Genomic DNA, 17,443 nt, shown 5'->3' on the forward strand with positions numbered 1-17,443 from the left:
TGTACAGAATCTGTGTTGACTAAGCCAATTTAGAAAAAGTATGAAAACCATGAGAGAGCTGTGAGTACCTGCGACAGAGGCGTGTGGCTTGTTCCCGGTGTTGAGGTCAATGAACGTCCCTGTTCCCATGGTGCACTTGATGTCGCCGACATCGTAACAGCACTGACCAAACATGGCGCCCTGCTGGTCCGCCACCTGGAGTGAGTGAGTGAGTGAGTTCTTACATCAACTTTACAAACATTCTCACAGGACACACAGACTTTAAACTCCATGCCAGGCCGTTAGTCGGGGACTACTCTAGTGTGCAGAGGTCAAGTCAAAATCTAATGATGGTAGTCCTCATTGACAAGTAGCTATTGAAAGCTATCACTCTAAACCAGTTCTCAATGCTTCAATTTCTAATCTAATGATGGTAGTCCTCATTGACAAGTAGCTATTGAAAGCTATCACTCTAAACCAGTTCTCAATGCTTCAATTTCGCTGCAAAAATTGGAAGTGAATAAAACAGACAGACCATGTGAACACTAGGCCTGTTACGATTCACTTGCGTTTTCAGTGAATCAAACCGTATCTATTCAAGAATTGAATTCGTATTCGTGGCCACTAGAATCAAATATTTATGAATATGCAATCATGTGCATTTACATACCCTGTACCTAAAAATATCCATAAGAGCATATTATATGTATAGATTTCTTCAAAGACAACAGTCTTATTATATTTAATTTGACAGTATTATGGTCACTAGTCTTTGTCTGATCTGAGCAGATACTACCTGGATAAGTGCAGTATATAAATGTAAAATATATTAACAATTAACAAACCATGTCAAATAATTAATGTTGTTATTGCTTCACTGAATATAACAAATAATACATCAACTGCTGACTTGTTATTGTATTCGTGATTTAATATTCATATTCGTTACCCTATATTTGTGAACGTGATGTTCGTATTTGTTACCCTATCTTTGTGATAAGAACCGTTTTCGCCTCATAGTGTATTTGTTGCACCCACAGTAAACATAGTAAACAATAAAACATAGTAAACAATAAAACATAGTAAACATTTTAGTCTCTTTCCAGTAGGACTAGGTGAGTGAGTGAGTATGGTTGAACGCTGCTTCTAGCAATATTCCAGCAATATCACGGCGGGGGACACCAGAAATGGGCTTCACACATTGTACCCATGTCGGGAATCGAACCCGGGTCTTCGGCGGGACGAGCGAATGCTTTAACCACTGGGCTACCTGACCGCCCCTAGTAGGACTAGGTATATACTCTGAGGCATAGTGAACTAAGGATTACGTGAGCCCTCTGGACAAGTCTTAAAAGACAAAATGTTTTTTGTTTGTTGTTTAACGCCGCACTCAGCAATTTTCAAGCTATAGGGCGGCAGTCCTAAAAATAATCATCTGGATCACTCAATCCAGTGATTGACATCATGAGAATCAATCCAAGCAACTGGGATAAGATGACATGCATCAACCAAGTCAGCGAGCCTGACCACCCCATCCCGTTAGTCGCCTCTCACAACAATGTCTAAGACTTGGACCAGCTACAATGGTCTTCACTCCTGGGTAACCGAAAACACAACTACGCCTACCGCGACTTCTCCATCACCCTGTTGAGGAGACCAGGGATTAATCCTATGATCACTATCAAGTTGTGTATGTTTGTTTGTTGTTTTACGCTGCACTCACTCAACATTCCAGCAATATGACGGCGGCCTGTATATAATCAAGTCTGGACCAGACAATCCAGTGATTGAGATTGTGAGCATCGATCCACACTGCTGGGGTATGATGACACGGAATTGGCCAATTCACCGAGCCTGACTTCCCGATCTATTTGGACCTAATTCTAACACGGAATCCTACAGGGATCTGATATGATAGTCATTCCACTGATGAAGTTGATGCAAAATGTGAATTTTACTTCTAAGATGAAAAATACTAATAAAAGATTTAAATTTCTTTCAGCTGGTTTACAGTGTTACCCCTAAAAAAAAAAAATTGGTATTTTTTTTGTTTTTGTTTAATTAAAACATATAATTTGGACATGAAAAGGCATGGTTCAGTGTATAGCTGGAGTCACTGCCCCTGACACAGCACTGTCAGGGAAATCATTTCAGAAGCGATTCCTTCTGCAAGGTAGCAAGTTTTGATAGCAAAATCAGGACGGAAGTGATAAAAATGTCTTTTATCAATGATAATATACATTTCATTTTTTTTTTCCATTTTCCCTGTGTTGTGGGTGGGAGGGCCCATCACAACCCTCCCAATATAGCCCTAATTAGAATTAGAAAACAAGGTATTTTGGACATGCAGGCATGACTCAAGTTATTAACTTTACAGAGTTATACATACCGTATTTGACGTAATAAGCGCCCCGCTCTAATAAGCACCCATGGCGATTTTTGCTAATATATTGACTAGTGAACAATCTCAATTAACACCCCTTCGGATTGATCAATGTACACAGGACTTATTTACACAGACTCGTGTGTTATATGCACCCTTGGGCAATTAAATTCTGGAGAAATATATCTGTCGTATATAAACATTTCAGGCTGTCAGCATAAACCACGAAATTTACGATCTTTCAACTCTGTTTTTTTTTCACCAAAATATTATTCTAAAAAGAGCCCCCTATTTCTAATTTTGAGAGTGCCCTTGGTGCTTATTACGTTGAATACGGTAATTTTATTTCATGTTTTACATAAATCCGCCAAATCATATCAAACATAATCAAGTGGTAGATTAAAATTGAAAACAATATTTCTGGACAGATCATCAAAATAAATCTTTTCAAAACATTCACATTTAAGATTAAGTAAAACATTTATAATACCAAGAATTATCATTTGATCATAGTTCCCCAAAGAATGTCCCCAATCTTCAACTTACTGAGGATGTTATTGGAATGGATGCACCCAGAATATCGGGATGGACTTGACCGAACATGCCACTAAACAGAGAAGGGTTAAAATTAAATAAAAATAACATAAAATATATATACAACATCCAGGGTGCGAGGTTTCCTCAAAATTTGATAAACCTGAAAAGACAATGCAGGTGTGGTGAAATGGGGTATCATGAAGACATGCCAAACCTAATTGAATCTTTGGTGTAAAAAATGAGAAATAACAATGTTAAAAGAAAATGTTTGAGTTCCAAGCAATATCTGAGTACAAGCAAATAATTCCCGCAAACATCGAACGATAAAATGACAAGAGCGTATTTTAACATAATAACCAATCAGAGACCTCATATCACTGAGTAATGGATATTTTAACATTATATGAATTGAAAGCATGGCTCTCATTGGTTAGTCCAGTCTTGCTGTAGAACGCTTCATTAACAATTTGCTCAATTTGAGGACTAGCACAAAAGGGTAAATGCAGTCTTAAAATCAGAGCTACTATGTCAAAATCTTAATGGTTGGCCGTTACTGTTGTGTTCAATATTATTGCACAGATATAGCGACTCAAACTTGTCTCAGTAGTTGTATGGGGGCACGGGTGGCCCAGTCATTTATGGCACTGCGATTCGCTGTGCAGAGATGCATCCCTTGGGCACGCCAGAAATCTATGATTGTGGGTTCGAATCCCGGTTATCCCTGATTATGTTTCTAGGTTTGTCAGCACCATACCCGTGCTTGTGGGTTTCACCAAAGTGGTAAACGTCTGAGACCTGCATCACTTCGGTCTTTCCTCCCACATTAAGCTTACACGCCGTGATATAACTGGAATACTGTTAGAAGCGGCATTAAAGCCAACTCACTCACTCACTCACTCAGTAGTTGTATTGTGTTGCTTTGTGGGACTAAATTAGACAAGCTTCTAGGCATGCTGGAAAAGTTCTACTAGACTTGGCATTCGGACTATAGTGGACTGTTGCTGATTGTAACTGGAGAGTGAGTGAGTGAGTATGATGTTACAACACTTTTAGCAATATTCCAGCAACATCATGGTGAGGGACACAGACTTTACACATTGTACACATGGGGAATCGAACTCGGGCCTTCAGCGTGACAATTAAACGCTTTAACCACTGCCCTTGATTGTCATTGTGAGCCCCATGTGCTGATGGGGTGTTCTGAGGGTGTTGTAGGGGTCAAAATAAAAATAAATATAATGCCCTTTTAAAAAAACTCAAATTAAAGATTCATAACACTTTTGACACAGCCCATAAGTGCATGTGACCTCACCTTGTGTCCTTCACCTCGGGGAACATCGACATGGGAATGTTGACCATGTTACAGACGATCTTGCTCCACTCAACCTGTAAATAAACACGTCTATGGCTTAGCAATGATTAAGTTTATTCAAAAGTGTGTCTGCGTCACAGAATGAGCCTAAAGGAAGTGACCAAATGAAAAAAACGACATAAAATCTTCAAGGTCAAATTGCTGTAGCAACTCTAAGGGGTCAAGGTCAAGGTCATAAAACAGTCAGCCCCGAAAAACTTAAAAAGACCTGTAACTTTGAGAATGACAACATTTCACTAACGCCATATACAGAACATGTATGACTTCAAGCATGTGTTGCAGATGAATATTGTTTTATGCTGTTGTCAACATGGACCCCGCAAAGCGCCAGAAGCAACACTTACAGAGTTGAGGTGCTTATAAAAGCATGAGGTATTAGGGACCTGCCCTGGAATTGACAAGGTTAGACAAGCACTGCGTAGTGAGAACCATTTGTACAACTCGGCCCGAAATCCACACGTGGTAGGGGGGTAGTACAAGCAGTCTGCATTAGGGATCTGCTCCGCCCTCAATCCCCAGGGAAAGATATAAGCATTTGCTACATGCTTCAGTGTGAAAGACTGTGTTTTCTGAAGTTGAGTAAAGTGATATTTTCACTGCTGAGAACATAACACTTGATATTTGACTGCAGTGAACATAACACTTGATATTTCACTGCAGTGAACATAACACTTGATATTTCACTGCAGTGAACATAACACTTGATATTTCACTGCAGTGAACATAACACTTGATATTTCACTGCAGTGAACATAACACTTGATATTTCTCTACAGTGAACATAACACTTGATATTTCACTACAGTGAACATAACACTTGATATTTCACTACAGTGAACATAACACTTGATATTTCACTGCAGTGAACATAACACTTGATATTTCACAACAGTGAACATAACACTTAATATTTCACAACAGTGAGTGAGTGAGTGAGTTGGGTTTAACGCCGCTTTTAACAGTATTCCAGTTATATCACGGCGTGTCTGCTTAATGTGGGAGGAAAGCCCGAAGTGATGCAGGTCTCAGACGTTTACCACTTCAGTGAAGCCCACGAGCACTGGTATGGTGCTGTCAAACCTAGAAACATAATCGGGGTGAACCGGGATTCGAACCCATAATCATAGGTTTCTCGCGTGCTCAAGGGAGGCAACTCTGCACAGTGAAACAGGGCGCCTTAAACGACTGGGCCACCCGTGCCCCCTCACAACAGTGAACATAACACTTTGACAGAACTATTAATTGTCATACAAGAGTCACTTCCCCTCAAATTGTCTGCCTTCATCGTGTCTAGACCGTACACAAACTGTTAACTTCCTTTTCACGTTCGTTCCACATTGACAAGGCAAAATATATCGCTTCATGACGTTTATTATTCTCTTGAAAGTGTTTTGTTATAAACTGTAAATTTCTAACTTATCTCGTCAATCAATTCGAATATATTTGTTACTTTGATTTTTTATATGATCATAACTATATGTATAATACAGAATTTTCAGGATCCTAAATATTTTTGTTACTTTAGTTTATAATTTTTAAGATTTGGGTGATTTAAGATTTAAGGGGTGGTGAACCGTCCCTGTGTGTTAGGTAGGGATAATTTACGTTTCAAGGTTTTACATTTGTAATGAAATAGCTTAATATTCCGATAGACAACAAATATATAATAATAGGATGCCACTCGTGAAAATATCTCCTTTCCTCCCGTCACTCGATGAGAGAAACATGATATTTCACTCGACACATGAAATATCCTCTATGATTTGTTTGTTTGTTTGTTGTTTAACTCACACTCAGCAATATTCCAGCTGTCAAATAATCGAGTCTGGACCAGACAAGCCAGTGATTGACATCATGAGCATCGATCTACGCAATTGGGATCGATGACATGTATCAACCAAGTCAGCGAGCCTGACCACCCGATCCCGTTAGTCGCCTTTTACGACAAGCATTGTCGCCTTATCCTCTATGAGGTACCTGGGATCTACTCAGCCCTCAATCCCCGAGGGCAGATACAAACATGAGGTACTGGGGGTCTACTGTACCCAAATCCCTACCAGGGATGCAAGTGACTGGAGTCTGCTGTGCATCCCTACAGCCATCCTCCCGAGGCAAGGGAGTTAACTGACTTTAAAAGTCCAGTTTCCACCCTTGCCGAACTAGACTGGAATTACTGGGCTCGATCGCAGCACCACCAGTGGCTATTACCAGTTTTGTCCCCTCTATGGTTCTCCTATGGACCAATCAGATTCCACCTCTCGTATCACTTGCATTTGCTTCAAACAAAATGATGGCGCCCAGTCAAGATGATCTGATCGATAATCAAGATCTATGTTGTGATAAAATGAGTCTTACATCGCGAAAGGGCATCAAATCACATGAGCACCTTGATTAAAAATATGAAAACATTTGGAAAATATCTGTTGACAACGAGTTGGAGGTGCACATGCTTTGCAAATCCTGCAATCGACCGAAATCTGCACGACAGTTTACAAACCGGGTTTCGGCGTGCGATTTTGATTGCACTATGCATAGACTCGTTAGTCCAGCCAAAATGTAACTCCATAATACCAGCCTAGTTCGGCAAGGGTGGAAACTGGACTTTTATAGTCAGTTAACTCACTTGCCTCGGGATGATGCCCTACAGCCAACACACATGGGGACATGACAGCCACGGTAACACTGACCTGGAATGGATCATAAAGTCCTGTACAGCTGGCGTTGGAGTAGTCCGTGGCGTGGACCTTCTGCCCTGTCAGACAGTACAACAACCAGGTGTCGATGCACCCGAACATCACCTGACCCTCGAAGGCCCTCTTCCGCAGCTGGAGAATAGCCAACGTACAAACCCATAACAACGCTCTCAACAACATGAGAAAACATTCCTCCGAAAGAAAAAACAATGATAGGTTGACCATTGACAAAAAAGACAATAATCCTTTGAATTTATAATTTCAAGATTATAATTACAAATTATAATATTCAAAATTGTTTTACGCTTGTGCTTTTTGAATCGATCAAAACCCTACAATAACTTACAAATTTATTGTTATTTGAACTAAATTAAATATTCAGTTAAATAACAGATCATATTTTATGAAAAAACAATTAAAGTTTGTTTAAATCAGCTATCAAGATGTGGAAAGAATATTAGAACAAAGACCATTGGTGATGTCTTACCTCCGGATAGTTGTCCAGAACCCATAGCAACCTCATGGTAACCTAGCAACAATACACAATGAATGCTGGAGAAACAAGTCACACGTACTTCACAATCGTACAGGGCTTTGGTTAATTGTGGATTGTGCCAATGTTATTACAGTAAAACCTTCTTAGTCCAGACCCTGTTAATCCAGAAACCCCACCTTCAGGTTGACTACCTGATAAACAAGGTTTTCCTGTATTTCAAATACAACTGGAAATTCTAAATTGCCAATCAAGTTGTCAGCAATAGCCCTCCTTCTACACATGGAGACATTCCACATTTTGTATATAACCCTCCTTCTACACATAGAGACATTCCACATTTTGTATATAACCCTCCTTCTACACACAGAGATATTCCACATTTTGTATATAGCCCTCCTTCTACACATAGAGACATTCCACATTTTGTATATAGCCCTCCTTCTACACATGGAGACATTCCACATTTTGTATATAACCCTCCTTCTACACATGGAGACATTCCACATTTTGTATATAACCCTTTTTCTACACATGGAGACATTCCACATTTTGTATATAACCCTCCTTCTACACATGGAGACATTCCACATTTTGTATATAACCCTCCTTCTACACATAGAGACATTCCACATTTTGTATATAACCCTTCTTCTACACATAGAGACATTCCACATTTTGTATATAACCCTGCTTCTTCACATAGAGACATTCCACATTTTTGTATATAACCCTTCTTCTACACATAGAGACATTCCACATTTTGTATATAACCCTTCTTCTACACAGAGACATTCCACATTTTGTATATAACCCTCCTTCTACACATAGAGACATTCCACATTTTTGTATATAACCCTTCTTCTACACATGGAGACATTCCACATTTTGTATATAACCCTGCTTCTTCACATAGAGACATTCCACATTTTTGTATATAACCCTTCTTCTACACATAGAGACATTCCACATTTTGTATATAACCCTCCTTCTACACATAGAGACATCCCACATCCCACATTTAAATTCAAGGCCTTTTTACAGTTGATTTAAATTCAAGGCCTTTTTACAGTCAATTAAAAGTCAAGGCCTTTTTACAGTAGATTTAAGGTCAAGGCCTTTTAACAGATTTAAATCCAAGGACTAGTAAAAGATTTAAATTTAAGGCCTTTCACAGATTTAAATTCAAGGCCTTTTCACAGTAGATTTAAATCCAAGGCCTTTATACAGTCGAGTTAAATTCAAGGCCTTTTAACAGTCAATTTAAAGTCAAGGCCTTTTAACAGTAGATTTAAATTCAAGGCATTTTAACAGATTTTAATTCAAAACCTTTCCACAGTCGAATCCTACCACACAGGGGTGAATCTTTGTTTATGAACAAATATAGTCTATTTGTGTGCAGAAACCTACAGGTCATGAAAGAGAATGATTATTGTAACCTTTCCATGGAAATAGAATAACTTATTTATTACACGACGTAAGGGGGACAAAGCCCAGCACCTGTTTGCTCATGAACTTGAGGACACTAGCGGCCAGGAACCTGTTCTTCCTGGTGAAGACATGGAGAAACTTGGAGCCCGAGTTGAGAGCCTGGAACACAAAAATATGGCTGTCACCATTATCATCATCACCATCACCATCACCATCACCATCATCACCATCACCATCACCATCACCATCATCATGCGATTTGTATAGCGGTAAATCCACATCACTGAGGGACATGCTAAATGCACAAATTCAGCATATGTACATTTATTACTTGCCCGTTTCATCATCATCATCATCATCATCATCATCATGCCATTTGTATAGCGGTAAATCCACATCACTGAGGGACATGCTAAATGCACAAATTCAGCATATGTACATTTATTACTTGCCCGTTTCATCATCATCATCATCATCATCATCATCATGCCATTTGTATAGCGGTAAATCCACATCACTGAGGGACATGCTAAATGCACAAATTCAGCATATGTACATTTATTACTTGCCCGTTTCATCATCATCATCATCATCATCATCATCATGCCATTTGTATAGCGGTAAATCCACATCACTGAGGGACATGCTAAATGCACAAATTCAGCATATGTACATTTATTACTTGCCCGTTTCATCATCATCATCATCATCATCATCATCATGCCATTTGTATAGCGGTAAATCCACATCACTGAGGGACATGCTAAATGCACAAATTCAGCATATGTACATTTATTACTTGCCCGTTTCATCATCATCATCATCATCATCATCATCATGCCATTTGTATAGCGGTAAATCCACATCACTGAGGGACATGCTAAATGCACAAATTCAGCATATGTACATTTATTACTTGCCCGTTTCATCATCATCATCATCATCATCATCATCATGCCATTTGTATAGCGGTAAATCCACATCACTGAGGGACATGCTAAATGCACAAATTCAGCATATGTACATTTATTACTTGCCCGTTTCATCATCATCATCATCATCATCATCATGCCATTTGTATAGCGGTAAATCCACATCACTGAGGGACATGCTAAATGCACAAATTCAGCATATGTACATTTATTACTTGCCCGTTTCATCATCATCATCATCATCATCATCATCATGCCATTTGTATAGCGGTAAATCCACATCACTGAGGGACATGCTAAATGCACAAATTCAGCATATGTACATTTATTACTTGCCCGTTTCATCATCATCATCATCATCATCATCATGCCATTTGTATAGCGGTAAATCCACATCACTGAGGGACATGCTAAATGCACAAATTCAGCATATGTACATTTATTACTTGCCCGTTTCATCATCATCATCATCATCATCATCATCATGCCATTTGTATAGCGGTAAATCCACATCACTGAGGGACATGTTAATGCACAAATTCAGCGTATGTACATTTATTACTTGCCCGTGAAGAGATCACCTGTTTAATAAACATACAGCTGTATTACACATTGTGTAATACCAAAACGCGCGCTTATGTACTCTCAGAACACGTTTCACGAACAAATATTGAAAGCTCTCAACATCCCTTGGCTTATTCAACGACATTGCGTGTGGAGATGATAGATCACTGAGAGGAGCTTATGCACACTCGATGACCCCAGCAACCTTGTTGCTAGGCTGACGTCATATGGCATTGTTTCGCCGATGGATCTTGCAACAAAATTCCACAAATTACGTCATCGGGTATTGTGACGTTATTGTAAACTTGGAGATGCAGGGCCCGTTCCAACAAGGCGATCGTATTGTAGCGCAACGACAGTCGTTAGTCTAAGTTAAAGTATGTGAGTTGCGATAGTCTTAGCCCTACGATAATTTTGTGAATTCTAAAGGTGGACCGTTGTATGGTATTAAATTCATACGTTTCAACTTTTGACATGTTTGAAGTATTATTCTGTTAAAATCAATTGGACTATGCCATGGATCGTGTAGGTGTCAGCCTATTCATATTCAACAGTATAATGAAAAAAACGTTTTAAATGGCAATTAATAAATAAAACACTAAACTCGCTCCTGTGTAAAACCAATTTTATGAAACTCGTTGTAAATAATCTCTTCTAGTAATGTTTTTATAGCAGAATTAACATTTACATTGACGATTAATGAAGTTAGCAATTTTCCAAGCTGGACCCATCATTCCTATTGATATTTACCAGAAGTGAAATCTGTCCGAAATTCTTATTTTCAACTTACCTCTTTGTGTAAGGCCCAATCTCATTAAAATCAGATCTTACTTCTCGCTAACCGCTAAACAAAGATCTGAGGACATCCCATAATGGATCACGTCAGAACGACCTTTCATACGACCAATCAGAGCGTTGCTTACCAAATCATGAAAGTGACAGTCAGAATGTGATTTCTAATCATGGAACCTCGAAAACTTTAGCACGGTGTATTCCGATCGATAGTTACGGGGTTAACGACTGAATCCATACAATCTATACCATCTATTAACCATTCCAGAATGTTCTTTTGTTCAGGTTTTAAATCTTTAATAGAGAATTTGTCAAAATATGTTTTGAAGTGTAGGTGCCAATTTAAAATTAGTGCCGTAAAGCACGAGGGCTGCCTTCTGATTGGCTAATGTCAACTTCTTGTAAGTCATTCCATTGGTCGGTCAAAGTTAGTGCAAGGTCGGTCTGACGTGACCCGTAATGAGATGTCCTCAGATCTTTGTTAACCCCCTGGATGCCAGAGGGACATATATGTCCTTCCTTTACAACCCTCACTTTGAAGTCGAATAAAATTCAAAATACATCACCCACACAAATACACTTCACAGTTTTGAATAAGGTGGGAAATTACCTGTTCTGTGATATCATCCACTGGCATTTTAGGCCAAGCAAAATTACTGAAAATGACCTCTGAAAATTAGGTACATCGTAAATGTCGCCATTTTTTACACATTACTAAATCACCTCTCACGGCGTTATTTACAGCATGTTTTGAAATCTAAATTTAGGATATTTACTCGGAGAAATGAATTTCCAAAATAGCATATTAGTGATCACGGGTATCTGTCTTTTATGAAATCACCAATGATCATTCCAAAACGTCTCCGATAACCCGGGAATCGTTTCGAATGTTTTGGAAAATACGCAAACACGAACGCCAAAGTGAACTTTCCGCCATATTGGCTAATGTTTACAAAATCACGTTTCAGGTACACCGGTTATGAGGCGCCTGTAACATCGCGTATATTTCAAACTTAGCTGCCATACACACATCCTTGAATTACTCATACATTTTAGAATCAAATGACCAATGGTCTTTGTCACCAATACAAAGTGGCTGGATGAATTCAAGCAAAATATGTTAGGTGTGAAAACGAACGCTGTGCTCGAAAAACTGCACTTGTTTGAAATGTAAACAAAGCAAAAAACAGACTTTACACAGTGTAGCATTTTCTCCTATTTTGAGCTTTCCATTCGTCTATTCGTTCAAAATATTGGCTCAACATTTGCAGAATAGTCATAGGAAGAGAATCGTAGGAAGAAATAGGGAATTTAAAATAGATACATTGACAACTTCTGTTGAAAATATCAAATCAATGCAAAGTTACCGTCCTGGTTGACGCCATGACTGACGCAAAATCACGCACAACGACAACGGTATTTATCGGAATTTCTGACTATTTCGGTTTGTTTCAATGAAAATTATAACAACAAATAACAGTACATAGATTGTCAGAATGTTTCTGATTACTTACATGTCACATTTATGTAAATACGATCCCTGAATCAACGAAAGTCCCCTCGTAAAATCCCGCGTACTGTTGACAGTGAACACGCCATTTTGTAAAAGTCTGTCACAGGCAGTGATGTCATACGTCAACATTGTTGTACATATTTGGTAATTTCTTTGAGGTGAAGGTGTTTGAATGAGAGTGCACACGATCATTGTACCATGCTGTTTACAGTTTCAGTTATGATGCAGATTTTGCATATCTTTTATACATTGTTTCACACAATTAGATTCTAATTTCACTTTGGACATTTGTCAATGTTCAAAATGATATCATACGTAAATATCGGCCACAACATGTATGAAGGAACCTTGATAATAAACTGTTTGTTTGAACATTATTTATATAACAATTGATAGGTTTTTAGTGTCGCATACGATATTTCTTTCCTTTGGACAAGTGTTACAAGAAGTGTAAATGTAACTGCAGCATGTACGCATTTCTTGGGATGTGCAATAGTCAATATTATAAGTTCATATTAGCAATGTCCATGAATAGCCGTTTCATTTTATTTTATAACTAAAACTGAATATATTACTTTTACAAAAAAAATCGGTAAAATATATGCACACATTTCTGAAAGAACTGTCTTGGTCTTGGAGCTGTTTTTGATGTCGTTTGATACACAGAACAGTGATATCTAATGATTCGCCAGGTGCGCGTTAGTCACACACATTTTACGAATTATTCCTCTCGTTTTGCATTATATAAACAATGGGTTCATTCTTTTTTCAATATTGTGATCACGGGATATTAAACTGTTTACTTAATTTCTCCAGAAATTTTAAAATGTATAACATAAAATCCATGCCAGGTACCCCGTTGGTTCAACCTTATACGATTATCCTGATAATTCTATACCAATATGATAGTGCTTTCTTCGTATCTTTTATTGTTTCATTCTGAGACGAGATGAAGAGAAATACTAACATGATAATGAACAAATATATGTCCAATACAGAATATAATTTTGGTTGTTTTGAAATATTCTTTTGTGAATTTCATAACGTAAATTGATGCCAAACAGGTGCGTGTCCTGTCCAATTAGGATACACGATAAACTATCTAATTGTTTACATATTGAAGACATTATTTACTTGGTGAAAGCAGTAATTTTATGTTGTGTCGAAAAAGCGTCAAATTCCGTTTTACACATCGAGATTTTCCAAACCATGAACGAAAATTATGGGAGATATATATAAATCAAAATACCAGTGTCGTCTTTCTCCGACGTTATCAAAGACATAAAACCAGCCATGACGTCAAAAGGAATGGTGTTATTTTGGGGTATTTCATTACATTTGATGATAAAGCTAGTGCTCCATTAATAATGGTGCACCATAAGTTAAATTACACTTACACACTCAGGAGAATGTTGGAATATAAGGACTAAGTTATAGGTTAGATAGGGTCATCCATTTCTCTATTACCTTTTTTTATGAAGTACGATTTCATCATTTCTTGTGGGTTTTATTTATAAGAAAACGTATACAGTTTCAATATCGATATTTGTGTTGGAATAGTTTGGTTCCTCGTGAACGAAACACAACGAAAATACATTGTCCTTACCCACAGCTAATTCTCACCCATTGACCTGAGTTACAATAACCTAGTGCTAAGCATAGCGGAGTTATGCCCCCTTTTCTTTGTACGCGTGTAACCTCTCGGTCGCCTTTTGACGTCATAGAGAAAAATCAGTTTTCGTCATTTACGGCATGCTATTTTTGGCATTGAATGTATGTCGTTACACATACGCATATAACTCCATTTGATATATAGTTATGTCGTTCAGATATTAGGCAGTATTTTGTTCGCTGACAGTGTCCGTAAAGCTTCGAAATAAAAAAAATCGTCGCACAGTACTTTTATCGATGTACGATAAAAAGCGGAGAAATTTACTGTTTTTCAATGCAGAATAAATTCTCGGACAACACTTAGAAGCGTATTTCTTTAAAACCGGTTTAATATTTGCAGTTAACTTAACACCATCAAATAGGAAATTTAATATTCTCCACCTCTGCGTAAGTTTATAGCCAGAGGTAGATCCAGTGCCGCGTGAGCGCAATTCTCGCACAACACTTTTCCGATCTTAGGAAAATGTGCGTCAGAAAAAAAAGTCGGCATCCAGAGGGTTAAGCAGTAGCCAGAACTAAGATCTGATTTTAATGAGAGAATAATAAAAGAATTGGTTCTTGGGCAATTACTTTTGAAAACATTGTACTTGTTCAAAATGGTATGCAACCAAATACCAGTAAACAGTTGTACCATCAACCTGGGAAAGGGCCTCCCTACATAAACAAGCATACAAACTCCTATTGCCGCCATGACCACAACACGAGATGCGCAGTAAAGCAGTGAGCATGTAAGGGGAGGTAACTGTGTGCTATACTGAATAGCATTGTTTTTAGTGTTATGATTTTTTGGATTTTTTGGAGGATGTAATTTATAATGAGCATCGATCTACGCAGTTGGGATCAATGACATGATTCAACCAAGTCAGCGAGCCTGACCACCCGATCCCATTAGTCGCCTTTTACGACAAGCATAGTCGCCTTTTACGGCAAGCAAGGGTTGCTGAAGACCTATTTGACCCCGGAATCTTCACGGGTCCTCCACGTCTAGTGTCCGCGTACCTTGAGAGTGTAGGACTGGTTCCACAGTCTGACATAATGACATGACTACACGTCTAGTGTCCGCGTACCTTGAGAGTGTAGGACTGGTTCCACGGTCTGACATAATGACATGACTACACGTCTAGTGTCTGCGTACCTTGAGCGTGTAGGACTGGTTCCACAGTCTGACATAATGACATGACTACACGTCTAGTGTCTGCGTACCTTGAGAGTATAGGACTGGTTCCACAGTCTGACATAATGACATGACTACAAGTCTAGTGTCTGCGTACCTTGAGAGTGTAGGACTGGTTCCACAGTCTGACATAATGACATGACTACACGTCTAGTGTCTGCGTACCTTGAGCGTGTAGGACTGGTTCCACAGTCTGACATAATGACATGACTACACGTCTAGTGTCTGCGTACCTTGAGCGTGTAGGACTGGTTCCACAGTCTGACATAATGACATGACTACATGTCTAGTGTCTGCGTACCTTGAGAGTGTAGGACTGGTTCCACGGTCTGACATAATGACTGACTACACTTCTAGTGTCTGCGTACCTTGAGAGTGTAGGACTGGTTCCACAGTCTGACAAAATGACATGACTACACGTCTAGTGACCGCGTACCTTGAGAGTGTAGGACTGGTTCCACGGTCTGACATAATGACATGACTACACTTCTAGTGTCCGCGTACCTTGAGAGTATAGGACTGGTTCCACAGTCTATAATGACATGACTACACGTCTAGTGTCCGCGTACCTTGAGAGTATAGGACTGGTTCCACAGTCTGACATAATGACATGACTACACATCTAGTGTCCGCGTACCTTGAGAGTATAGGACTGGTTCCACAGTCTATAATGACTACACGTCTAGTGTCCGCGTACCTTGAGAGTATAGGACTGGTTCCACAGTCTATAATGACATGACTACACATCTAGTGTCCTCGTACCTTGAGAGTATAGGACTGGTTCCACAGTCTATAATGACATGACTACACTTCTAGTGTCCGTGTACCTTGAGAGTGTAGGACTGGTTCCACAGTCTGACATAATGACATGACTACACTTCTAGTGTCCGCGTACCTTGAGAGTGTAGGACTGGTTCCACAGTCTGACATAATGAGCCCCCCGGAGGTCCTGCCACGTGATAAGGTTGTGGAAAGGTCGACCCGTCTCCCTGGGTAAAGAAAGAAGCTATCAAAAAGAGTAAAATCCTAGATATGTTTTATATTTGTATACTTATCCTGCATTACTCCTTCATGCGTTTACTGCTTCTTGACAGAAAGAAGAGTTGTGTGAGGTCTTGCTGAATAAGAAGTTATGATTTGTGGCGTCATTACTTCTGTGGCCACGTGGGAGCTGTGTGATGGGATTAGCCACACAACCAGTTGGAATAACTTCTTCTTCGGCAGGACCTCACACAGCTCATATAATTTTTTTTGGTATTTTAACGCCACATTTAGCAATATTCCAGCAATACGACAGTGGTCTGTAGTGAGTGAGTGTGTGAGTATGGTTTTACGCCGCTTCTAGCAATATTCCAGCAATATCACGGCGGGGGACACCAGAAATGGGCTTCACACATTGTACCCATGTCGGGAATCGAACCCGGGTCTTCGGCATGACGAGCGAATGCTTTAACCACTAGGCTACCCGACCGCCCCCGATGGTCTGTAAATAATCGAGTCTGGACCAGACAATCTAGTGATTGATATCATGAGCATCAATCTACGCAGATGGGATATGATGAATTACGCCGCTTTTAGCAATATTCCTGCAATATCAAGGTGGCGGGCAACACCAGAAACGGGTGGCACACAATGTACCCATGTGGGGAATGGAACCCGGATCTTTGGAGTGATGAGCAAACGCTTTAACCACTAGGCTACCTCACTGTCCCAGAGGGTAACGTAGGTACATCTACAAGAGACACTGGGCGTGTACCGACCTGTCCCACGTCATGAAGGTCGCCCTCTGAGTGGCCATGCCCATACACTTGACCTGCTGGACAGTGATGCCGGCCGCTGGAACACAACAGGAAACACAGCTAAAGGCACTGGGGCTCACCTTCCTTAAGTCATGAACTTGAAAACATGC

The 17,443-nt window shown here is 39.4% G+C and overlaps 1 protein-coding gene across 1 annotated transcript in view; it reads right to left on the bottom strand.

Annotated features, from left to right (window-relative positions):
- The window catches only part of LOC124117429 (putative glycerol kinase 5), a 41,909-nt gene that overhangs the window by 12,851 nt on the left and 11,615 nt on the right, over window positions 1-17,443 (bottom strand). Inside the window, exons 4-11 of the mRNA XM_048393952.1 lie at window positions 17,295-17,370; window positions 16,430-16,523; window positions 8,958-9,047; window positions 7,452-7,493; window positions 6,959-7,096; window positions 4,212-4,285; window positions 2,909-2,969; window positions 69-195 (exon numbers count right to left, since the gene is read on the bottom strand). Coding sequence (XP_048249909.1) covers window positions 69-195; window positions 2,909-2,969; window positions 4,212-4,285; window positions 6,959-7,096; window positions 7,452-7,493; window positions 8,958-9,047; window positions 16,430-16,523; window positions 17,295-17,370 — 702 coding nt within the window. The remainder of the gene's footprint in view (window positions 1-68; window positions 196-2,908; window positions 2,970-4,211; window positions 4,286-6,958; window positions 7,097-7,451; window positions 7,494-8,957; window positions 9,048-16,429; window positions 16,524-17,294; window positions 17,371-17,443) is intronic.

This window comes from Haliotis rufescens, unplaced genomic scaffold (assembly GCF_023055435.1).
Source record: "Haliotis rufescens isolate VD_foot unplaced genomic scaffold, xgHalRufe1.0.p SCAF_123, whole genome shotgun sequence".
Classification (NCBI taxonomy): domain Eukaryota; kingdom Metazoa; phylum Mollusca; class Gastropoda; order Lepetellida; family Haliotidae; genus Haliotis; species Haliotis rufescens.